This window comes from Gymnoscopelus microlampas, assembly GCF_963454915.1.
Source record: "Gymnoscopelus microlampas genome assembly, chromosome: 19".
NCBI lineage: Eukaryota > Metazoa > Chordata > Actinopteri > Myctophiformes > Myctophidae > Gymnoscopelus > Gymnoscopelus microlampas.
In genome coordinates this window covers 27,425,664-27,444,941 of record NC_139956.1, presented here as the reverse complement: position 1 = coordinate 27,444,941, position 19,278 = coordinate 27,425,664, and the positions used below count along the sequence as shown (strand labels likewise).

The 19,278-nt window shown below is 39.1% G+C and overlaps 2 protein-coding genes across 2 annotated transcripts in view; one reads left to right on the top strand and one right to left on the bottom strand.

Annotated features, from left to right (window-relative positions):
* Positions 1 to 2,357: 2,357 nt before the first annotated feature.
* Positions 2,358 to 6,412, top strand: LOC311034447 (sialoadhesin-like; the record flags this gene model as incomplete). Its single annotated transcript, XM_084042327.1, has 6 exons — positions 2,358 to 2,406; positions 2,711 to 2,983; positions 3,515 to 3,775; positions 4,313 to 4,441; positions 4,909 to 4,989; positions 5,850 to 6,412. The coding sequence occupies 6 exons, from the start codon at positions 2,358 to 2,360 to the stop codon at positions 6,041 to 6,043; spliced, it is 987 nt and encodes a 328-aa protein (XP_083898453.1). The 3' UTR covers positions 6,044 to 6,412.
* An 8,107-nt stretch (positions 6,413 to 14,519) lies between these two features.
* Positions 14,520 to 19,278, bottom strand: part of LOC311035023 (uncharacterized protein) — a 7,018-nt gene continuing 2,259 nt past the window's right edge. The window contains exons 3-9 of the mRNA XM_084043083.1: positions 19,199 to 19,278; positions 18,832 to 19,092; positions 18,415 to 18,570; positions 17,278 to 17,346; positions 16,982 to 17,020; positions 16,118 to 16,216; positions 14,520 to 15,566 (exon numbers count right to left, since the gene is read on the bottom strand). The exon at positions 19,199 to 19,278 is cut by the window's right edge and continues 205 nt beyond it. Of these exons, the coding sequence (XP_083899209.1) occupies positions 15,559 to 15,566; positions 16,118 to 16,216; positions 16,982 to 17,020; positions 17,278 to 17,346; positions 18,415 to 18,570; positions 18,832 to 19,092; positions 19,199 to 19,278 (712 nt within the window). The 3' untranslated portion in view covers positions 14,520 to 15,558. The remainder of the gene's footprint in view (positions 15,567 to 16,117; positions 16,217 to 16,981; positions 17,021 to 17,277; positions 17,347 to 18,414; positions 18,571 to 18,831; positions 19,093 to 19,198) is intronic.

Genomic DNA, 19,278 nt, shown 5'->3' with positions numbered 1-19,278 from the left:
TGGGATTTAATTTGTTTGGATGTGCATGCTTTCTGAATGTTTTGTTGAACTCAAATCACGGCTCATGGATTGAACTGAACTCATTATGATTTAACCGAAACATTATGCAGCCTTCACACAAAAGTTACTGCTGTGATGAATCGATGTGAGCACTATTGTTGTTATTGTGTTTTCTGTATTGTTCCAGTCTGTGTTTCCATGAAATTGGATTATGCAGCTTGATCATAGTGTTAAAGTAAACGGGGAAGACTCCCAAATAAACAAACTTGGTTGTCTTGGTATTTTTCTTTGGCGGTTGGCAAACAAGAAATGGTGAATTTTCCCAGTTGGTCACCACACTGCCATCTATTGATCTCTTGTAGCCACGACTACTTGCAGTTAATAATCACACCACTATGATGGGCAGCATAGCCCCGAGTTTAGCCATTTGGGGGGGAAAAGTTATGCATGGTTATTTGGCTGTACTACACTGTTTTTAGTTGAGTCATGAAAGCGAGCCAGAGGTCAGTTAATAAATATACTTTACAACCTTACTGTGACACACAAAGGACATTAGAGGGAGCCAGAGGTCAATACATAATTCACAACAACCTTACAAAAATAGGCCCTTTTGTAGTAGGGGGTGGCATTGTGATGTCAATAACATTAAAATCGGAACCAGCATGAATTCATAATACTGAGATGACATGTTTCAATTAAATTAGCAAGTAACAAAAACAAACAATTACAAAAATTGTCTTCTATAAAACCACATTTGTGGTTTAAACAAAAAGAAAAGTGCCTCTTTGGGGTTGGTCACTATGAAGATGTGCATTTGTTGCTCCACATTTGAATCATAAAATAATAAAACTCGATCTTTATTTTATAAAAAGCGTTGTTGGGTTTTATAACCTATACAGAATTGACGAAATCCGCCTTTTGTATTTGTTTGTGTGCTAAATGTGTGACTTTGAGACCTGTTTGTAATTTCCTCACCAGAAAGCTGGATGGATGTGAAAGGTGAGAAAGCATGCTGTTATTAATTTCCTTGTTAAATAAATGAAATTTGCAATATTATGATGTGATGATAGTCCTTTCAATATTGCATTCATCGATTTTCAAACTTAAATTTCTTCCTGTGGCGAGTGACCTTTTAGAATCTAACCACCCCTGCATGAACGTAGCGTATTATTATACTTTTGAGGACACCAACATTTTTGGAAGCTGATTTTATGAATGTAATTTTTAACCCAAAGCCTATATAATAGCCAATCTAGATCGACAATTTTTGGCGCACAAGACCTGTTTGCAGTAAGTAACCCTAACACCTAAGCCTAACCTCTACTGTACAGGTTTAGCATCCTCCTGGTGGGCATTGGTGGAAAGTAACTAAGTACATTTACTCTGTACTGTAGTACAATTTTGAGGTATTTTTTATTCAGGCAATATTATACTTTTACTCCACTACAATTATTTGAAAACTTTAGTGACTAGTTACTTTGCAGATATAAATTATTATATTATAAAACTTACATTTACACTTTAGCCCTATTTTATGCATATATGCTATTTGAAAATAGCAGATCTACAAGCTCACAAAGCGCCGCGATGTGATGCGTTTTGAGCTTGTAGATCTGCTATTTTCAAACATTTTATACTTTTACTTTTGGTACTGGTATCACTGGCACTGGTTTGGTATTTTTTATGGTATTGATACTTTTACTTAAGTAAAACATTTGAGTACTTTCCCACCACTGCTGGTGGGGCAGGCGAGGAGGAGACTGTTGCCTGACCCTGTCTGACAGCTTGGACCATGAGGACAACCACCTCATTCACCTCGTGCTGTGTCAGTCACTACTCACCAAGGCCTGGTGTCGTAGTGGTACTTTTCAACCACTTTTCCTTTGTTTGGCTGTCATATAAAAAACTCACTTGCAGTATAAGCCAGATAAAAAATAAAATGCTGTGAGTCAGCTTTCATTGGCGGGTAGCTGATGTACACCAATTCTCAATTGTGTATTGTATTGAGTTTCTACTATATACCCATTTTAGATCTACACTAAACATCTTTGCCGAAAATGGCTCATCTACAAGCTACAAGATGCAATGTCATGTTCATATTAACCATCAGGTCCCTATTTTGGGAAAAGTTTCCAGATTTGTCAAAATTTGCAAAACTCTTTCTTTAAAAAAAATATCTAAAAGTATCAAAATAGTGAAAACATCAGATCTAAAAGCTCAACCGATAGGTTGGCACGTGGGTGGGTGGTTTAAACACAAGGAGGAGATGAAGCAGATAAAATGCTGTGACAGATCCTGTCTGCTCATTCTACACAAGATCACAGGAAGTAGTGTTTTCACGGTCAGACCCCCAATAGATGCAGAGCAGTTGGCTGATGGAGGCCGCAGCTTTCTGCACTGTAGTGTGTGAGTAACTAATACTACTTATACTTTGGCTATTCAAGCTTATACATCTGCTATTTTTTGTAAAAGGTTTGTAAAAGAGACAAATGATTTATGATAATTAAGAATAAATTACAATAATAAATGTATTGCCTCGGCTCGGTATGAACCCTGGTTGACTCTATGTCCTGAATGAATTCAATATTGCATGAACACTGGTGCGATTATAAAAACTATGTTAGCTTGCAGTTGCGTGAGTTGGACATGCTCATGTTTGTCTCTGTTTCCTTTCTCTCCGTCTGCTCCCCCCCATCTCTGTCCCCTTCAGCAACCGTTCTCAGCATCACTCCAAACAGATCTCAGATGTTTCAGTATGAGTCTCTCAGGTTCAGTTGTGAAGTCCAGGAGAACTACACCCTGAAGAGGAATGTCTCATTCAATGGGGGCATTTGTTCCACAGACTGTCAGTGTCCCACAGACTGGGGACGAATACACTCAGCCCACTGTGTTATCAGAGACCTGTACCCTGAAGACACGGGAGTGTACTGGTGTGAATCGGGACAGGGAGCATGTAGTGATGCTGTCAACATCACTGTGACTGGTAGGGTCCATTTCAAAAGCTCATACGCCTGCTCAGCTTGATTGTATCATCATAGTATAAAGTATACAGGAGTGGGTGAAATTATTGTGTGCAAATGTCCTACAACTGCAGTTACAATGTCAAAACGAAAATACAAAAACAAAAATGAGTATACAAAAAAAGAAAATGTGCATAAATGTTTAAAGGTAGATTCAAGATTCAAGAAGGTTTATTTGTCACATGAAGAAAACGAAATGTCAAAATGTCTGCACATGATAGATTGCTCTCCCGTCTTTTCTTTAATGTTTTAACCAAACAACAACGTTTCACTTAATTGCTAAATAAATGCCTTGCTCAAGGAATCCTCACTGACTTTCTTTTGAGGGAGGAAGCGCTTTATTTATTGACAATTGGTTGCCACGTACCTAAAAACAAAAGCTTTCTTCGTTAGGCTGTAACCACTTTTGACTTTGATTCTTCACACATTTTGATTTTCAGTGGAGAAAGATGTGGGTTGAGAGACCAAATCTATGACTGTTTGTGTTTGTTCAGAAGGTGATGTGATCCTGGAGAGCCCTGTACTTCCTGTGACAGAGGGAAGTGATGTCACTCTGCGCTGCTGGTACACTAACAAAACAACTGGTAAACCATCCTCTGACCTCCCAGCTGATTTCTACAAAGATGGATCCCTCGTCAGGACTGAGTCTACAGGACAGATGACCATCCACAGTGTTTACAAGTCTGATGAAGGATTCTACAAGTGTAACATCTCTGACCTTGGAGAGTCACCAGAGAGCTGGATGGATGTGAGAGGTGAGAAAGCTGTTATTTTAAATTTCCTTGTTTAAAGGTAGGGTAAGTGATATTTTTTTGTTTTGTTAAAAAGGTTAAATTACTACATTCTGATAGTAATCATTGCTACAGAGCGTTTGTTTGGTCACAGGGGTCTCTCCAGCTTTTTAGTAAACAGAATATAGTACATTTTCAGGTAGGTGACAAAATTTAAGCCAATCAGGAGAGAGCGCTGAAATGCATTTTCTAGCTGGAGACATGGGAGACTCCTTTTACTGAACAAACACTCTATAGCAATGAGTACTGTCAGAATATAGAGCTATTTAACACTTATTTTAACTAAAGTAAATCATTTACCCTACCTTTAAATAAATGATATTTGCAATATTATGAGGTGATGATAGTCCTTTCAATTTTGCATTGATCGATGTTCAAATGTAACCTACATTTCCTCCTGTGGCGAGTGACCTTTTAGAATCTAACCACCCCTGCATGAACGTAGCGTGTGTTTGTTTTTAGGCCAGGCTGTGGTTTTTCAACTGGCTTGTTATTTTGAAGGAGTGGTGATTGTGAATGCGAAGCCGCCACATTTCAATGCCGTGCACATTCAACTTCCTGTGTTGGGCGGCGTGGGGCTCCTGCTCGCCTCCCTGTTGTCTTGGTCACGGATCTGCCGAAAGAAGAGAGGTGATACTTTCACAATATACTTTCACTCTTACACAAATGCAGATAAATCAAATTCATCATTCATTTTCCTCTCTGTCCTTATCTATCTATCGCACACACACGCACGCACGCACGCACGCACGCACGCGCACACACGCGCACACACACACACACACACACACACACACACACACACACACACACACACACACACATGCATACACACACGCATACATACAGGAATTAATAGAAACGACCTACTGTACTACCCTTCAACGGATATTATTTAAAAGAGTAAATAGGAAATGATCTCGGATGAGCAGGGGCCATGGTTAATTACAAGTACACTGTATACATGGGCATTGTTGCATTCTTCATAATGTTTTACAAAACGTATATGCGTTTCTTCCTGGTGCCTAATGATTGCTTTAATATAATTTGTGTCAGAATGTGTTCTAAATGGGATTCAATTTCTTTGGTTGTGATAGGTCGAGGTGAAGTTAACCTCGCAGCTCAGACCTACACTGACATCACATTCACAGAACCGGCACAGACCACCAACCCCACGGGTAAAGCTCAATACACATTATAAAAACTTTATATTAGTAGGCACAACAGGCATTCAATCAAATGTATCTTGATGGGTGATTTTTGTGTTTTGTGTTTCATGTTTCTTTTGTTTTTCTTTTTTTTTATATGGGTTGACGCAACCATGGCTTATTTAATTATTCACTCTCCTTCTTGTCCTTTGTCAGATCATAGTTTTGCTATAGTTGTTAGTTTACTGTCTGCTTTCCAATCTTCGGTATTCTCTTGTGAGCCTTTGTCTCGTAGTTCAAAGAATTACGATTGACTAGATCTCAAGCGAGATCGTATCTGAATGACTATTTCCGGGGATTAGTGATGCGCGGGTCGGGTTTTTTCATGACCCGCCCCGCCCCGCCCCGCGACGGAACCCAACCCGCCTCAACCCGCCCCGCGAACCCATATATAAATCTATGGCTCAACCCGCCCCGCGACCCGCGATTTTTTTTTTATTCTGTAAAATCATGGTTAGAAAATAATCCCCAAGTGTATTCAAACTGTTTTATTGTTATTATTCTTATTCTTATTAGGAATAAAGACAAAACAAGAGCATGTGATTTTTTTCTTTTTTTTTTGCGTGTGAGAGCGGCTGACCCGCTCACCCGCAGCCCGCATAATTGCCTCCGAAATTCTGACTTGACCCACCCGCGCCGCGGGTTGACCCGCAGGTCCCGCGGGTTACGGGTCAACCCGCGCATCACCGGGGATTCTTCCTTGTCCTCTTTCCAGGAACCCGGCCTTCCTTTACAGTAGGTTCCTTCCGAGCACCCTTAGGTTCTGCTTACTGGGTCCACCAACCAGTTGAGGTCCTTAACAATTTCTTCTTTTTTTTGTTTTCATCAAGGAGGGTGGGCGATGGACTCTCCTTTGTATTCGCTCTTCATTCAGATGGACAGCCGGGCTGAGGAGGGGCACAGAAGGACGTCTCCGGCGGGACTCGAACCCTGGCGGACAGCAGGGTCTCATATGGTTCTGGAGGTGAGTATCCACACAGCCACACAATCAACACACAGACAGTCTAGTGATGAAGACGTGTGATGTCACATATCGTCTCTGTCGGGTGGAAACCTCATATGTCCAAAACTGTTACTTTTCAGGATTACAATTAAAAAATAGCAAAAGCAGCAGATCTACAAGCTACTGGACTTTGTGTGACGCTGTAGTATGATCGTTAATTTAAGAACACAAAAAGTTAGAAAATGGGGTTTCTACCCGACAGCAACGATTTGTCGGTTTCAGGTTATTGTTGTAATTTTGCCTGCCTGTCTATGCATGTAGTGTGGGATAATGGTGGTTATGTGCGTGGGAGTACGTTTGTGCATGTGTGTGGTTACTCAGATTAGTCATGTTCATAGCCCAGTCCTTCTGCTGTTATTTTACAATTACATCTCTCTCTCTCGCTCTCGCTCTCTCTCTCTCTTCACTCTCTCTCTCTCTTCGCTCTCTCTCTCTCTCTGTGTGTGTGTGTGTCTGTGCGCGCATGTGTGTGTGTGTGCGTGTCTATATCTCTTACCCTAGATGTGACCAATGCAAATCTGTCTATTCCAACGTCGAACCAGATACAACCTAAAATATTGACAACAGAGCAAGTGTTACCTAGCAACGGCAATCATTTCATTTATATCGATTTCAGATATGAAACACTGAAATACTTGACACAGCAGTGTGCTGTTCTGAAAGTGTGTGATATGATTAGTAATTTAATTGTGGAATTCAATGTTCATCAATCATCAAATTAACTGTATAGTCTATGCTGTCCATAATAAAAGAGACATTGTTAAACAACGTTTACCCTTTGATTTCTGTGTACATGAATCCATACATATTAGATTTGTCTATGTTTAGGGGACATAATGTAATCACAGGTTTCTCAACCAGTGATTCAATAACCTACTTTAGAATATATCAATGGGACAGTGCCCTCAATACCCTCATACCTGACTAACAACTTCTCCAAAGTGAGTGACACCCACAGCCACAACACTAGAGCGTTGGTTCTCAAAGTGGGGTCTGGGGACCCCCAGGGGTCCCATTGGGATACCAGGGGGTTCCCAGTTAAATTAGTTCCAATTAGTTACTAAATCACAATCATTTTAACCACATTAGCCTTGTGTTATACTTACTTTGGCCATTCAAAAAAAGCAGATATACAGGCTCATATGAGCTTGTAGATCTGCAAAAATGTTTTATTGTGAAAATTTGTGAAAACCTTTGAATATATATATATGTTTTAAAGCCGAACATGTTTAACTCAAATCTTTGCTTCTGGAGGTCGCTGTCACAAAATATGAGATGGGGGTCTGCAGCCAAATTTGTATAATTTTTGGGGTCCTGCACATGAAGAAGTTTGAGAACCACTGCACTAGAGGGAGCAACAACGATCTGGTACCACCCACCTTTAGAACAAACAACAAACAAATTCTCATTCTACTACTCTGTCACCAAAATGTTGGAATGCCCTGACACCATCCATGCACTGATCCATTACAAGATGTAAATCACTGGTCTCTTTCACAACTGGTGTGAGAGATAATCTATCAGGAGACCACAAGGGGAGGTTTAATTGATTGATTGAATACTTTATTAGCAGTTTGGAAAAAAAAGCACAGGAAAGTACAGTTCAATACAAGGTCTGCTAAGAGGATTTTAAACCCAAGAAAGCTTATGGCTTGTTTCCATTGGGTTCCTTTGTACTCAATTCATCGAAACATTAACATGACAGACACATATACACAACTACGCAAAACATCATATAAACAGCTTGAAAACAAAAATATGTACAGTAAACAGTTTGGGGGGGGGGGGTCTTTTAGGGCGGTGTTGAAGGAGAGTAGGGATTTACACTCCTTTACGACAGTTGGTAGGGTGTTCCACATTTTTGTGGCATAGGTCTATACAAATTCCCATAGAAAGGTGTGTCATCCACTGCCTCCGTTTTTCCTTTTTCTCCTTTGTATATATAGTGTTTGTATTTGCTGATGACATTGATTGATTGATTGAATATTTTATAATTAACACTTAGCACAGAGGTACAGTTCCATACAAAAGGATGATAAAATTATAAACCCAAGAAAGCACTATGGCTTGTTTCCATTGGGGTCCTGTGTATTCAATTCATCGAAAAATGTATTATTGTGTTAATTTTGTCAGCTATGTTGATTAATTGAATACATAGGATCACAATGGAAACAAGTCCACAGAACTTTTGTGTGGTATCCTTTTAGTCTTAATGTCTGACTGTACAATGTGCTGATTACATTTCTGACTAATAAAGTATTCAATAAATAAATAAAAACAACTTCAGCCTATTTGGTACATCTGCTACAGCAGTGATTCTCAAAGTGGGATAGGCCTACTTAAAATAGCATCAAAACATTTTTAACCACCTAAAGCCTATATACATTGGAAATGTGAAAATAGACGATCTACAAACTCACCATGTGTGGCATGGCGACATAGACGTGCTATCCAAAAATCTTGAAGAAATGCAAAATATAAATCACTTTTTAAAAATATTTTAACAACACAAATCTTATATCATGAGGTCCCTGACACAAAATCCATTGGGAGTACACAGCCAAACCCATATTTATTTGGGGATCCTTGACATGAAAAGGTGTGAGAGAGCCACTGCTCGAAGCGGAGCACTTATTTACTCTAATATGATGCTGCCCCCTACAGGCAGGCCCGTGTCAATAGATTAAAGTGACTAAATAGATTACTATTTATATTTTGATGGAACATATGTGTGAGCAAATGTTTGACATGAAAAGAAGGGTCACAGATATCACAGGAATTTACATAACCACGCCATTCTCCAGTAATGTGTATTTGGTAACACACACACAGCAGGAAACATTGTTTGCTATGTATTATGCTTTTATTTAAAGGTAGGGTAAGTGATTTACTTTGGTCAAAATAAGTGTTAAATAGCTCTATATACCCATTGCTATAGAGTGTTTATTCAGTAAAAGGGGTCTCCCATGTCTCTCCAGCTCTTTATTAAACAGAAAATACATTTTCAGTGCTCTCTCCTGATTGGCTTAATTGTCACCTGCCTGAAGATGTACTATATTACTAAAGAGCTGAAGAGACCCCTGTGACCGAACAAACGCTCTGTAGCAATGATTACTATCAGAATATAGTACTTTAACCTTTTTAACAAAACATGTTTACCAAAAAATATCACTTACCCTACCGTTAAATGAAATTATTTTGAAGTAAACACCAACTAATATGCATGTTGTGGTATGATTATGCCTTGAGTAGGTAGGCCTACAAAAATATGCATACTGCTTACTGCAAGCACACAGCTGCATCAACTAATTAGCAACACCTGCATCAATCTCTTGAATCACTGAATCAAAAGGAGAACCATGAAGTGATAATGACAGTGAGAAGCCAGAAACATGTAGGAGAGGAAGGAAAGTCCGCACACATATCAGAATTGTCTTAAAGTAGGTACAAGCCAGAAACATGCAAATGAATAAACACATTTAATTAATTAAAGTTCACATCAATTAGACAATGAGAGCATAAAAACTCCCCATGCAGTAGCTTGGAAAAAATATGGGTTTGAATCATTTTAACACTACAGTAAAGGAGAAGTAAATAACAGTGGGTAGAAATATTTTTGCATAATAATTTTACACTCTTTACAACTCAAATTTATTAGCAACATAATTTCTCCAACAATATTTGGGAAATAATTATTATACTTCCAATAACAATCCATTCTCTCCCGTCTTGTCAAGTTAAATTTAAGATGATACACCATAACGTAATTTTCAACACTTGAACTTGACAAAATTTGGGTGAATGTATAAAGGAAACTTTTTTCATTTTACCTAGAATTATCACAATGCTGCCATCTAGTGGACAAAATGAACTACAGCAAGTAAAACTGCTCAACACATTCAAAGCAGTAGTCCTGGCCACTTATTAGTTGGTGCAAATATCATATGTAATATAATAATAATAATAATAATAATTATAATAATAATAACTAGGAGCACAAGTCTCCGCCAGCAGACTTGTGTTGGGAATGTTGGGAATGTTCTACTTCTTATGTTCTAATTCTTACAAAAAATAGAACATGTTACTGTGTCATAGTAACATGACACAAGTGTCCTATCCGTCCTGTCTGTATAAGTGTCCTATCCGTCCTGTCTGTATAAGTGTCCTATCCGTCCTGTCTGTATAAGTGTCCTATCCGTCCTGTCTATGTAAGTGTCCTATGTAAGTGTCCTATCTGTCCTGTCTGTGTAAGTGTCCTATCCAATTGTTACAGTATCCGCCATTTCTCAGCCATTTCGTGATTGTTCCTGTCTTACCTCACTTTGAAAGAGGCAAAGACTCTTTCAAAGTGACACATGTATTTATAGCCCGTTATATGTCACTAGCCAATCAGATCACACTATTTCACCGTATTGTCAAGTGTCACGTGAGGCTCGACCAATGTTTGCTTGGCTGACGGAAAGTGAAAACAAACTCTCCTGGCGGAGACAATAAGTATTAGAATATATCAAGGGTAAGCAATTTTCTTTAAATGCTCAAAGTTTGTTACAGATATAAGTGGCTCAACAGTGTCCACATTACTTCCTAATACTAATAGGCATTAATTCCCTTCAATGCAGTTGGAAATGTACAGTATCAGCTGACCTGACACTACTGCAGATGGTTCAGGTCATGGATATAACTTTGGCTTGTATTAAAGCTGCACTATGTAACTTTCCTCTTCTATGCCGGATTTGAATCCAGGTCTCCTGCCAAGTGCTGACATTTTTACCATTAAGTTATAGATAGAGCCTACCTGCTTGCTCAGTGGATAAATTGAATCTTGACCTTCAAATCAAATTCTTAATAAACCAGAAACAATATCGTGTCAAAGGTCATGTCTCACCTACACACAGGATCTATAATGTCTCAATAGAAGAGCAGAGAGACCAAATAGTATAAGTTATATTGTATAAACATACTCAAATAGAAAGATTGGACACAAATGCATTTTATCCATTAATAAAAAGTTACATAGTGCCGCTTTAAGTGTAGTTATTTTTACATTTTCTAGTCAAATTTAACTCTTGACGGTACAATGATATCTTTTACATGTTTTTATGTATTTTTTCTATGTAGCGGTGGCATTGGAGGCCACACGTGATAACCACACTGGTAAGCCAGCGACTCATTTCATGTACACACATGTAGGGACTTGCTACATGAAACCGAAATTAAGGTTAAAGCTGCAATCCAGAACTTATTTAATGGACAAAATAAATGTGTTAACAAATCAGAACAGAAACATATTAAAAAACAGCAAAGTTCATTGTTTGAGTTGATAGAAACTGTTACATTTAATGGAATGTTTACTGCAGCAACTTGAACCACTTGAACCCCAGCCCAGCATTCCTATTCTGGGGGGAACATTAACACATATGTACCGAGTAGGCCTACAATGCACCTCAGGTAAGTTTTACTAAGAATAGAGGCTTCAAGTGGTTAAAGTTTCATGTGTTTAATCATTTGGAGTCAATAAGTGATCACTGATCCAGTTTGGTGAAAAATGTCATGTACATATTATCAGCTCCCTTTGGAAAATTGCCAACCCATGCTGTCCTCTTCTGCAAAGTCCAGACCCACAGGTCCACAGTTTCCTCCTCTCCTTCTCTGGATTAGTTTTCTGGAGGTAAAGCACTGACCTGGCATACGTTGGCTGACGTAGGTTCGCTCACACAATTCAAATCACACAGTCTGACATCACAATTTGAAAAATGTCTGTCACAGAGAGACATCCAAAATCATGCAGTGTGCATGTCCCTTTACAGAACATCATGGACATTATAAAAAAGAAAATTGTACTTCTATTCTATTCTATCTAACGCTCAAAATATGTATATAACCACTTTCACATACTGTATGCTCTCTGTACTGTATGTATATATATTTATTTGTTTTATTTAACCTGTTTCCCTTTGCTGTCATTCTACCTCTATCCTTTCTCTTCTCACGGAATGCTACAAAACAATGGAGTGCACAGCCACACATGCTTTACACCTGTAAAACTGTGATGTGACAAATAAACGGATTCTATTCTATTCCATTCGTACTCAGGGCGGTGGGGCGTTCATACAATGCTGTGGAGAGGAACAGTTACATTTATCAAAGTCTTATTTTTTGCATTTTCACAAGGACGGCAGAAGCAATTCAAAGAGGTCAAACCACAGAGAGCGCTTGAATGTCAAGTTACATCGACTTCCCCTTCATAGCTGCATAACCACACTTTAAATAGAGCACGTATACCTGTTCATACAGACAGACAGACAGACAGACAGACAGACAGACAGAGATCAGACAGACCATGAGAGGGGCTGAGGGTGGCTGACTGCATGCACCTGACAGCATGAGAACATTAATTTCTACATATAGTAATGCAGTGGTTCTATGTCAAGACCCCCACATTAATGTCATACCTCTCAGACAAGATTTGTGTTGTTAAAATGTAAACTTTTCCCCATTTTGGGGGGAAATAGCAACCAGCTACAAGCTCACAGCGCGTTGTAAGCGTTGTAGGCTATGCATGAGCCATAATGTCTTCCTTCTGTTAAAGTGACATTCTAACAATTTCCAATGACAACTTAATCGTCTAAGAGTCAATGTTTCTCAAATGGGGGCACTAGGACACCCAGAGGTACTTCTGAGCAATCTGAGCCGATCTACAAGCTCACGTGTCGCAGCGCGACGCGTTGTGAGCTTGTATATCTGCTATTTTCAGAGCGCAACACCCGAACATAAAATGACTTGTCTTTTAGTTCTACTGGATCTCTTCTCCATTGGTCCCTCCCTATCATTTTAGTCTAGGTTTTGGTTGCTGGCGAAATTGTCAATATATTTAGTCTTAGTAGTCATCATAGCTTAGTTTTTATTTAGTTTTCGTCAGTGAAAAAAGGTATTTGACGAAAATTTTTCGTCATAGCTTTAGTCGCCAAAATGAACACTGATTTCAACTTGTTTGGACACTATGGGCTTACTGTGGAGTTTTCCCACATAGTAGATAGAGCTCTGGAATATCACTTTTAAATTGCTTGACCTATTTGGGTTAGGGTGGGATAGAACAGGCAGAGCAGAGCACTAACTATGGTTTGTTTTTTTCCACCGTGCTATATGTGAATCGTGCCATTTACCCACAGTAGAAAAGTATGTTACGGTTGTTTGTTTCATTGTGATGTTCACGGTTTGACTCACTGTGGGTGGATAGCCTACACGAGACGATGAGGAAGCCCCAGATATAGCTGGTGTCGTCCTACTTTCAAAGGCTTCTTGCTTCTGCTCTGCAGTCCTTGAACACTAACTACACTATGTTCCACAGCAAAACACAACTGGGCTGATGCACAGGGCCATCATTAGACCCAGTACTGTAATGAGTCCATGCAACTGTATGGATATTGTACCATTGTAAACAGTTCTATGTTATTAAACGTTGAATTAAACATGTTTTCATACATTCAGTGTTACTGTGCTACTACTGCAGTATGATAGCATGTTATTTAGACAGCTGCCAGGTTCATTTGTTGACCTGGCAGTTTCTCAGATGTACAGATCATTTATTTTGTGATATTATACTGTATAGACTGATGCTAGGTTCTTATTGGTTTATATGATCCTAGATTACTGAGGCACTACACTGTCTCTGCCTTTGATGCATGTGTTTACCTTGTTTACTATAAATCACTCTGGATTAAGCGTCTGCCAATTGCCTAAATTGTAAATTGTACTGCCTTCTGTCTGAAACCTCCTATTTTCTCAAGACACCAGACAGAGTCACCCGCTTCCTCATGCAGCCGTGGCCATTTGGCTTTGTGGGGTGACAGAGGTGACAACCACACTGGTAAACCAACGTGTGATTTCATGTAGCCTAACGTAACTGTACGTTCCTGTAGAGACTCTCTGCATGAAAGGAACATGAAGGTTTAGGTTATAAGAAAAGTAAAAGTGACACCAGACGATTTCGATCAGTGGTGGGCAAAGTATATACACAAGTAAATACTCAAGTATTCAAAAGTAGAAATTGCAAAATACATCTTTTTTATTTTAATATCAATGCATGTATTGCAATTTATTTGGAACCCCCCCCCCCCAGTGGTTAATTCACAATAATATCATTAATTAACCACTTACTGTAAGCCCCCAACCCCCATGACTCTAGGTACCCAATCTTACATTTATTATATTTTTGGGTCCCTAGAGTCCCTCCCTTCCTAGAAAAGTAGTTGAGCCAAACGTACAATTGTTTTATTTGAAACGTAGCGGAGTGAAAGTCATGAGCTTGAAAAAAAATAAAAAATAATCTAATATGCCAAAAATGTACTTTCTGTAAGTACAACACAAAGTAAATGTACTTAGTTACTATCCACCAATGGTTTTGATTGAGACAATCAAAACCCTAAACACTACAATCAACGTTCTCAAGCTATCTGACCTCTGACACACAAGCTCACAACGTGTTGCATCGCGACACATTGTTAGCTTGTAGAACGGCTCTTTTTGCTGTGCGACACATATGAAACAGGTCTTAAGAGGTTTAAAAGGGTTGTGTTACTCTGTTGCACAAACAGAACCACAGCTGCTATGTGTTCCAATAGAACAACAGGCGGCCTTAGTGCAACAGTTCATACCATAACCACAGTAAGAAGCCACCATACAGTACATGTACAAAAATGCGTCTTCGTTTCCGAGAGGTAGACACATCACTTCCCATAAACAGGTTCACAAAAAGACACAAGTCTTTGACGAATGTGACCAACGCGGTGGTTAGCCACGACCCGTGGCTGAAGAGACGGTATCGGCTCTCACCGTCTAAACATGAACAACTACACCCCCATCAAACCCACTTATGTACAGATGAGCCCTTGCACCATATCTCTAAATACACACATAAAGACAGAAGACAGAAGGGCTGCATGGCCAACATCCAGGGCACCTACAGTATCAACAGATAAATGATTATTTCCTTCATTGACACTGGTTCACCCATGGATTTTAAAACGTCTTGTTTGTTTATGAGAAAACTGGGGAACTGTAACAAAAGTAAATGATTTGTCTCAAAGGCCTAGGTATTGTTTGTGTGTACGCGTCACGTAATATATATTATGTGTGTGCCTTCGATACTGTATGTCATTCATATCAACAGAAGACGACTAGATATGTGGAGAAAGTACTGTTTCAAACTGTACTTCACCCAGGGAAAAACAACCTTCTAGTACAGCAAATAGCCACACTTCACACACTCTTACAATGTCTCTCCGGAACATTCTAGAACATGGGCTCATTCTGACCTTGCAGGTAAAGACAACAGAATGCTAGAATGACATTCTAGAATCCCATTCTAGAATGGGATGCCTATTCCCCTTTGTTTTTACTAGAAGTCTCATTCCACTAAAGCTACTACCTGAAATGAATAGAGAGTGGAAAGCATTGTGCTATAAGTAAGTAATACAAAATAAAATGTGAATCTTTGGTATTCCAGTGGAGACACTTTTGTCCAAGTGTCTCCACTCTCAGCATCCTGTAACACAGAACACACAGAAAGAGCTGTTATTTAAAAACTGCCACAAAAACAAAATTATTTAGTCTCACTCATTTGTGACACGGAGACAGTAGGCTATGTCTGTTTCTTCTATTTGTTGCTAAGCAGGACCTTGACATGCTTTTGAAATAGTGATCAATAAAACCATAAAATATGCAACAAGCACGAGAGACAGAGACAGACAGACAGACAGACAGACAGACAGACAGACAGACAGACAGACAGACAGACAGACAGACAGACAGACAGACAGAGAGAGAGAGTATTTGATGAGATGGGGTGAGAATGTGTTGATCGATGTGTGTGGACCAGTAAAGCCTGATTTATACTTAGTTGTGCACTGGTTTTCCATATATACAAGCATATATTCAAGCTCACAATGCGTCCCATTCGTGGCGCGTTGTGAACTTGTAGATCTGCAATTTACTTAGCACGACACAGGCCTTAAGGCTATAGTCTGTGTTTGTGTATGAAAGAGTGAACTGAACTGTCAGACTGTAGATCGTGTCGGTGTGTACCACTGAACTGACCTGCCAGGCTGTAGACTGGATCTGTGTGTGGGCCACTGAATTGACCAGCCAGGCTGTAGACTGTGTCTGCGCGTGGGCCAGTGACCACACCACCTGCAACTATATGGTAAGAGAGAAAAGAACAAAATGTACAAACAAATAAAAATAGACACAAACCGGCACAAACAAGACAACAAATGTTACAAATAAGAAGCAAACAAGGAAACAAATGAAAACAGACAAACAAACAAAGACACAACAGAAGAAAGAAAGAAATGAACAAAGCCACAATGTAGTCTGCATAGGGTATAGACTTTATACAGCAATGTTGTTGAGTACAGAACATTTCCTCGTTGCTACAGGGGGCTTGTAGGAGGCCATGTAAGGCTTTCTCTTTTATGTGTGGTTTATTTGTGGGGGCAGCTCTCAGTGCAGCTAAATGCATCATGACAGAACACATCACAGCAACACGGAATGGACTCTAAAGATATTGTGAGAAAACGAACGGCATCAGCCTCTGTTAATGCTGTGTTCACTGTCACACTGGCAGCTACAAAGATACAGGCTGCCATTCTTTTTCAATGGAATCCACTCAATCCAGTGACATGAAGAAGATACATCCGATGTTTGTAGCTGCTACAAAAGCTGCAACAGCTACAAAGCGTTATTGTTGTGGTGTTGTTGATGATGCTGGTTGAGACCCCAGGAAGAGTAGCTGCTGTAACAGTACATAAGCTAATACAGGATAAATTAAATTAAATTACATTAAATTAAATTAAATTAAATGAACTTAAATTACATTAAATTCAATTAAATTCAATCAATCAATCAATCAATCAATCAGTCTGTCTATTATGTTCAATACAACTTGTCCTATTTTCTCACCCGTTTGAATCATATGAGCTGAATCTGCTCCAGGTCTCTCTGAATCAAAAACAGCAACAAAACAAACCGTAATATAATTAGTAACATTATATGTTTAAATATACTACTTTGTTTTTAATGTCTTATAATAAACAATAATTGTCCATTAATTTATTTGGGTCACATAGTTTCAGTGTAGCAAGCTATTTTCCCATGTAACTTGTAGCTTAATTGGCAAGCTACATTTATCTGAGGGAAAGCTTGCATGTAGTGGAGCAACTGATGGCTTAGATGTGAATCCTTGTTGGTTTTCCTACCTCTCTTCTTCTTTGTTACTTCAGCATATATGACTCCCTGAGGGGCTGGATCATCAGTTGTTCCAGACACTGAAACACAAGAAGTTGTTAAAACATACTTTAGATCACACTGGTTCCCTACCTTTTCTGGATCCGGGCCCACTTGAAAAGTGTGCATTTTCAGAGCATGTTTATTTTAATGATCAATCGATTGTGTTCCGGCTTGGATCAAGGGAACTAACAGTATACTTTAAGTTTGTATTTCTCGGTATCACAATGAAAACACATTTTCAAGTAAAAAAAACTAAACAAAACACCATGACAAGGCGTGGCCGAGACTGTTTACGCCCCTGTCTGTCCGTCCGTCCGTGTGTCCGTATGTGTGTGTTTGTCATTCTGCATTCTACTCCTACAAATTGTGTACAAACATCACACAAATCAGTACACATTATCTCTAGTCATCATTATCTATAGTCATGTGATCAAGATGGATCTGTTTGATTTTTCATATTTCATCCTGATTGGCTAAGATTGGTTTTAAAAATGTGCAGGAATGGCCCGTTTTGAACAACATGCCTCAAATCATGAACACAGCGTCCGATTGCTGTGAAACTTTGCACACACATTCCACTAGGACAAGGAAGGAATGTCACCCTACATTTTGATCAGTGTGTCAGTCCTGTCCTGCGTTAAACACACAGTGGTCCATACCCTTGTTAAAAAGCCCAATATAGACCCAGGAGGTCTCAGCAACTTCCAGCCTATCTGAAGCCCATCTCATGTTTTAGGGCATGCCATGGCACTGAGACAGCTCTCCTTATGGATTAACCATTAACAAGTTGGCTACTGATTCAGTGCTATTTTACTCCTGCTGGACCTTAGTGCCTCGTTTCACATGGTCAACCAGTCTTTAGTACAGTTTAACCTTTTGTATTAGGTCTTTAAACACTTTTAATCTCATTAAGAGACATTTTAATAGTAGTTTATGGACATAAGATTTGTTGCGTCTTAATGTTTGTCATGTGCTGTTTTAGTAAAGTTTTTAGGTCAACGTTTGTTGTTTTTAAATGCACTTAAATTTACTTTCTGTCTTTCTCTCCATCTCTCTCAGTCTGAACAAACGCCATATGGTTTTAGTTTATTTTGGTCCTACATTACCTTTGTGTTTCTTGTAGCAGAGCAGGCTAGCCAGCACCAGCAGAAACACAAACAGGAAGGAGACGGCTGTTCCAATCAGAATGTGGAGATGCAGGGAGGGGTCAGTGGTGGAATCTCCAGATTGGTCGCCAGGAGGGATGGCAGACAATTCATTCTCTGAAATGTGTACGATTATGACAATTGAATTGAAAATGCTAAAATAAAATAAATACATGAAATATCATAAAAAAATTATGATGGAATAACAAATGAACCACTATTAAATGGAAACGTATGATAAAAAAAAGAATGCATTTTAATGATAGAATGATAAACCAGAAATACTTTTATGTATTTTTGTCCCTGACTTCATGCCACCTCTTGATAATCCCAGGCTGATCACTTGTTTGTGTGTTTGTATGTAACTGCATGACTCACCCCTCACATCCATCCAGCTCTCTGGAGACTCTCCACGGTCTGAGATTATACACTTGTAGAATCCTTCATCAGACTTGTTAACAGTGTGGATGGTCATGTTCTCTGTAGATGTGTTGCTGATGAGGGATCCATCTTTATAGAAATCAGCTGGAAGGTTTGAAGAAGGCTTTGGTAATTTCTCATGCTTATCCCAGCAGCGCAGAGTGACGTCACTTCCCTCCATCACAGGAAGTACAGGAATGTCCAGGATCACAGCACCTTCTGAACAGAATTAAATGTCATTTAAGACTTAACTCTATGAAACATTAGATCAAATAGAAAGGCATGAATTGAAACAGTTGATGATTTAACAATAATATGAACTTACCAGTTACAGTGAAATGTAGGCCTACTTTATTACTTATTTTTCTCTGTTTAGACTCACACCAATACTCTCCATTGTCTGAT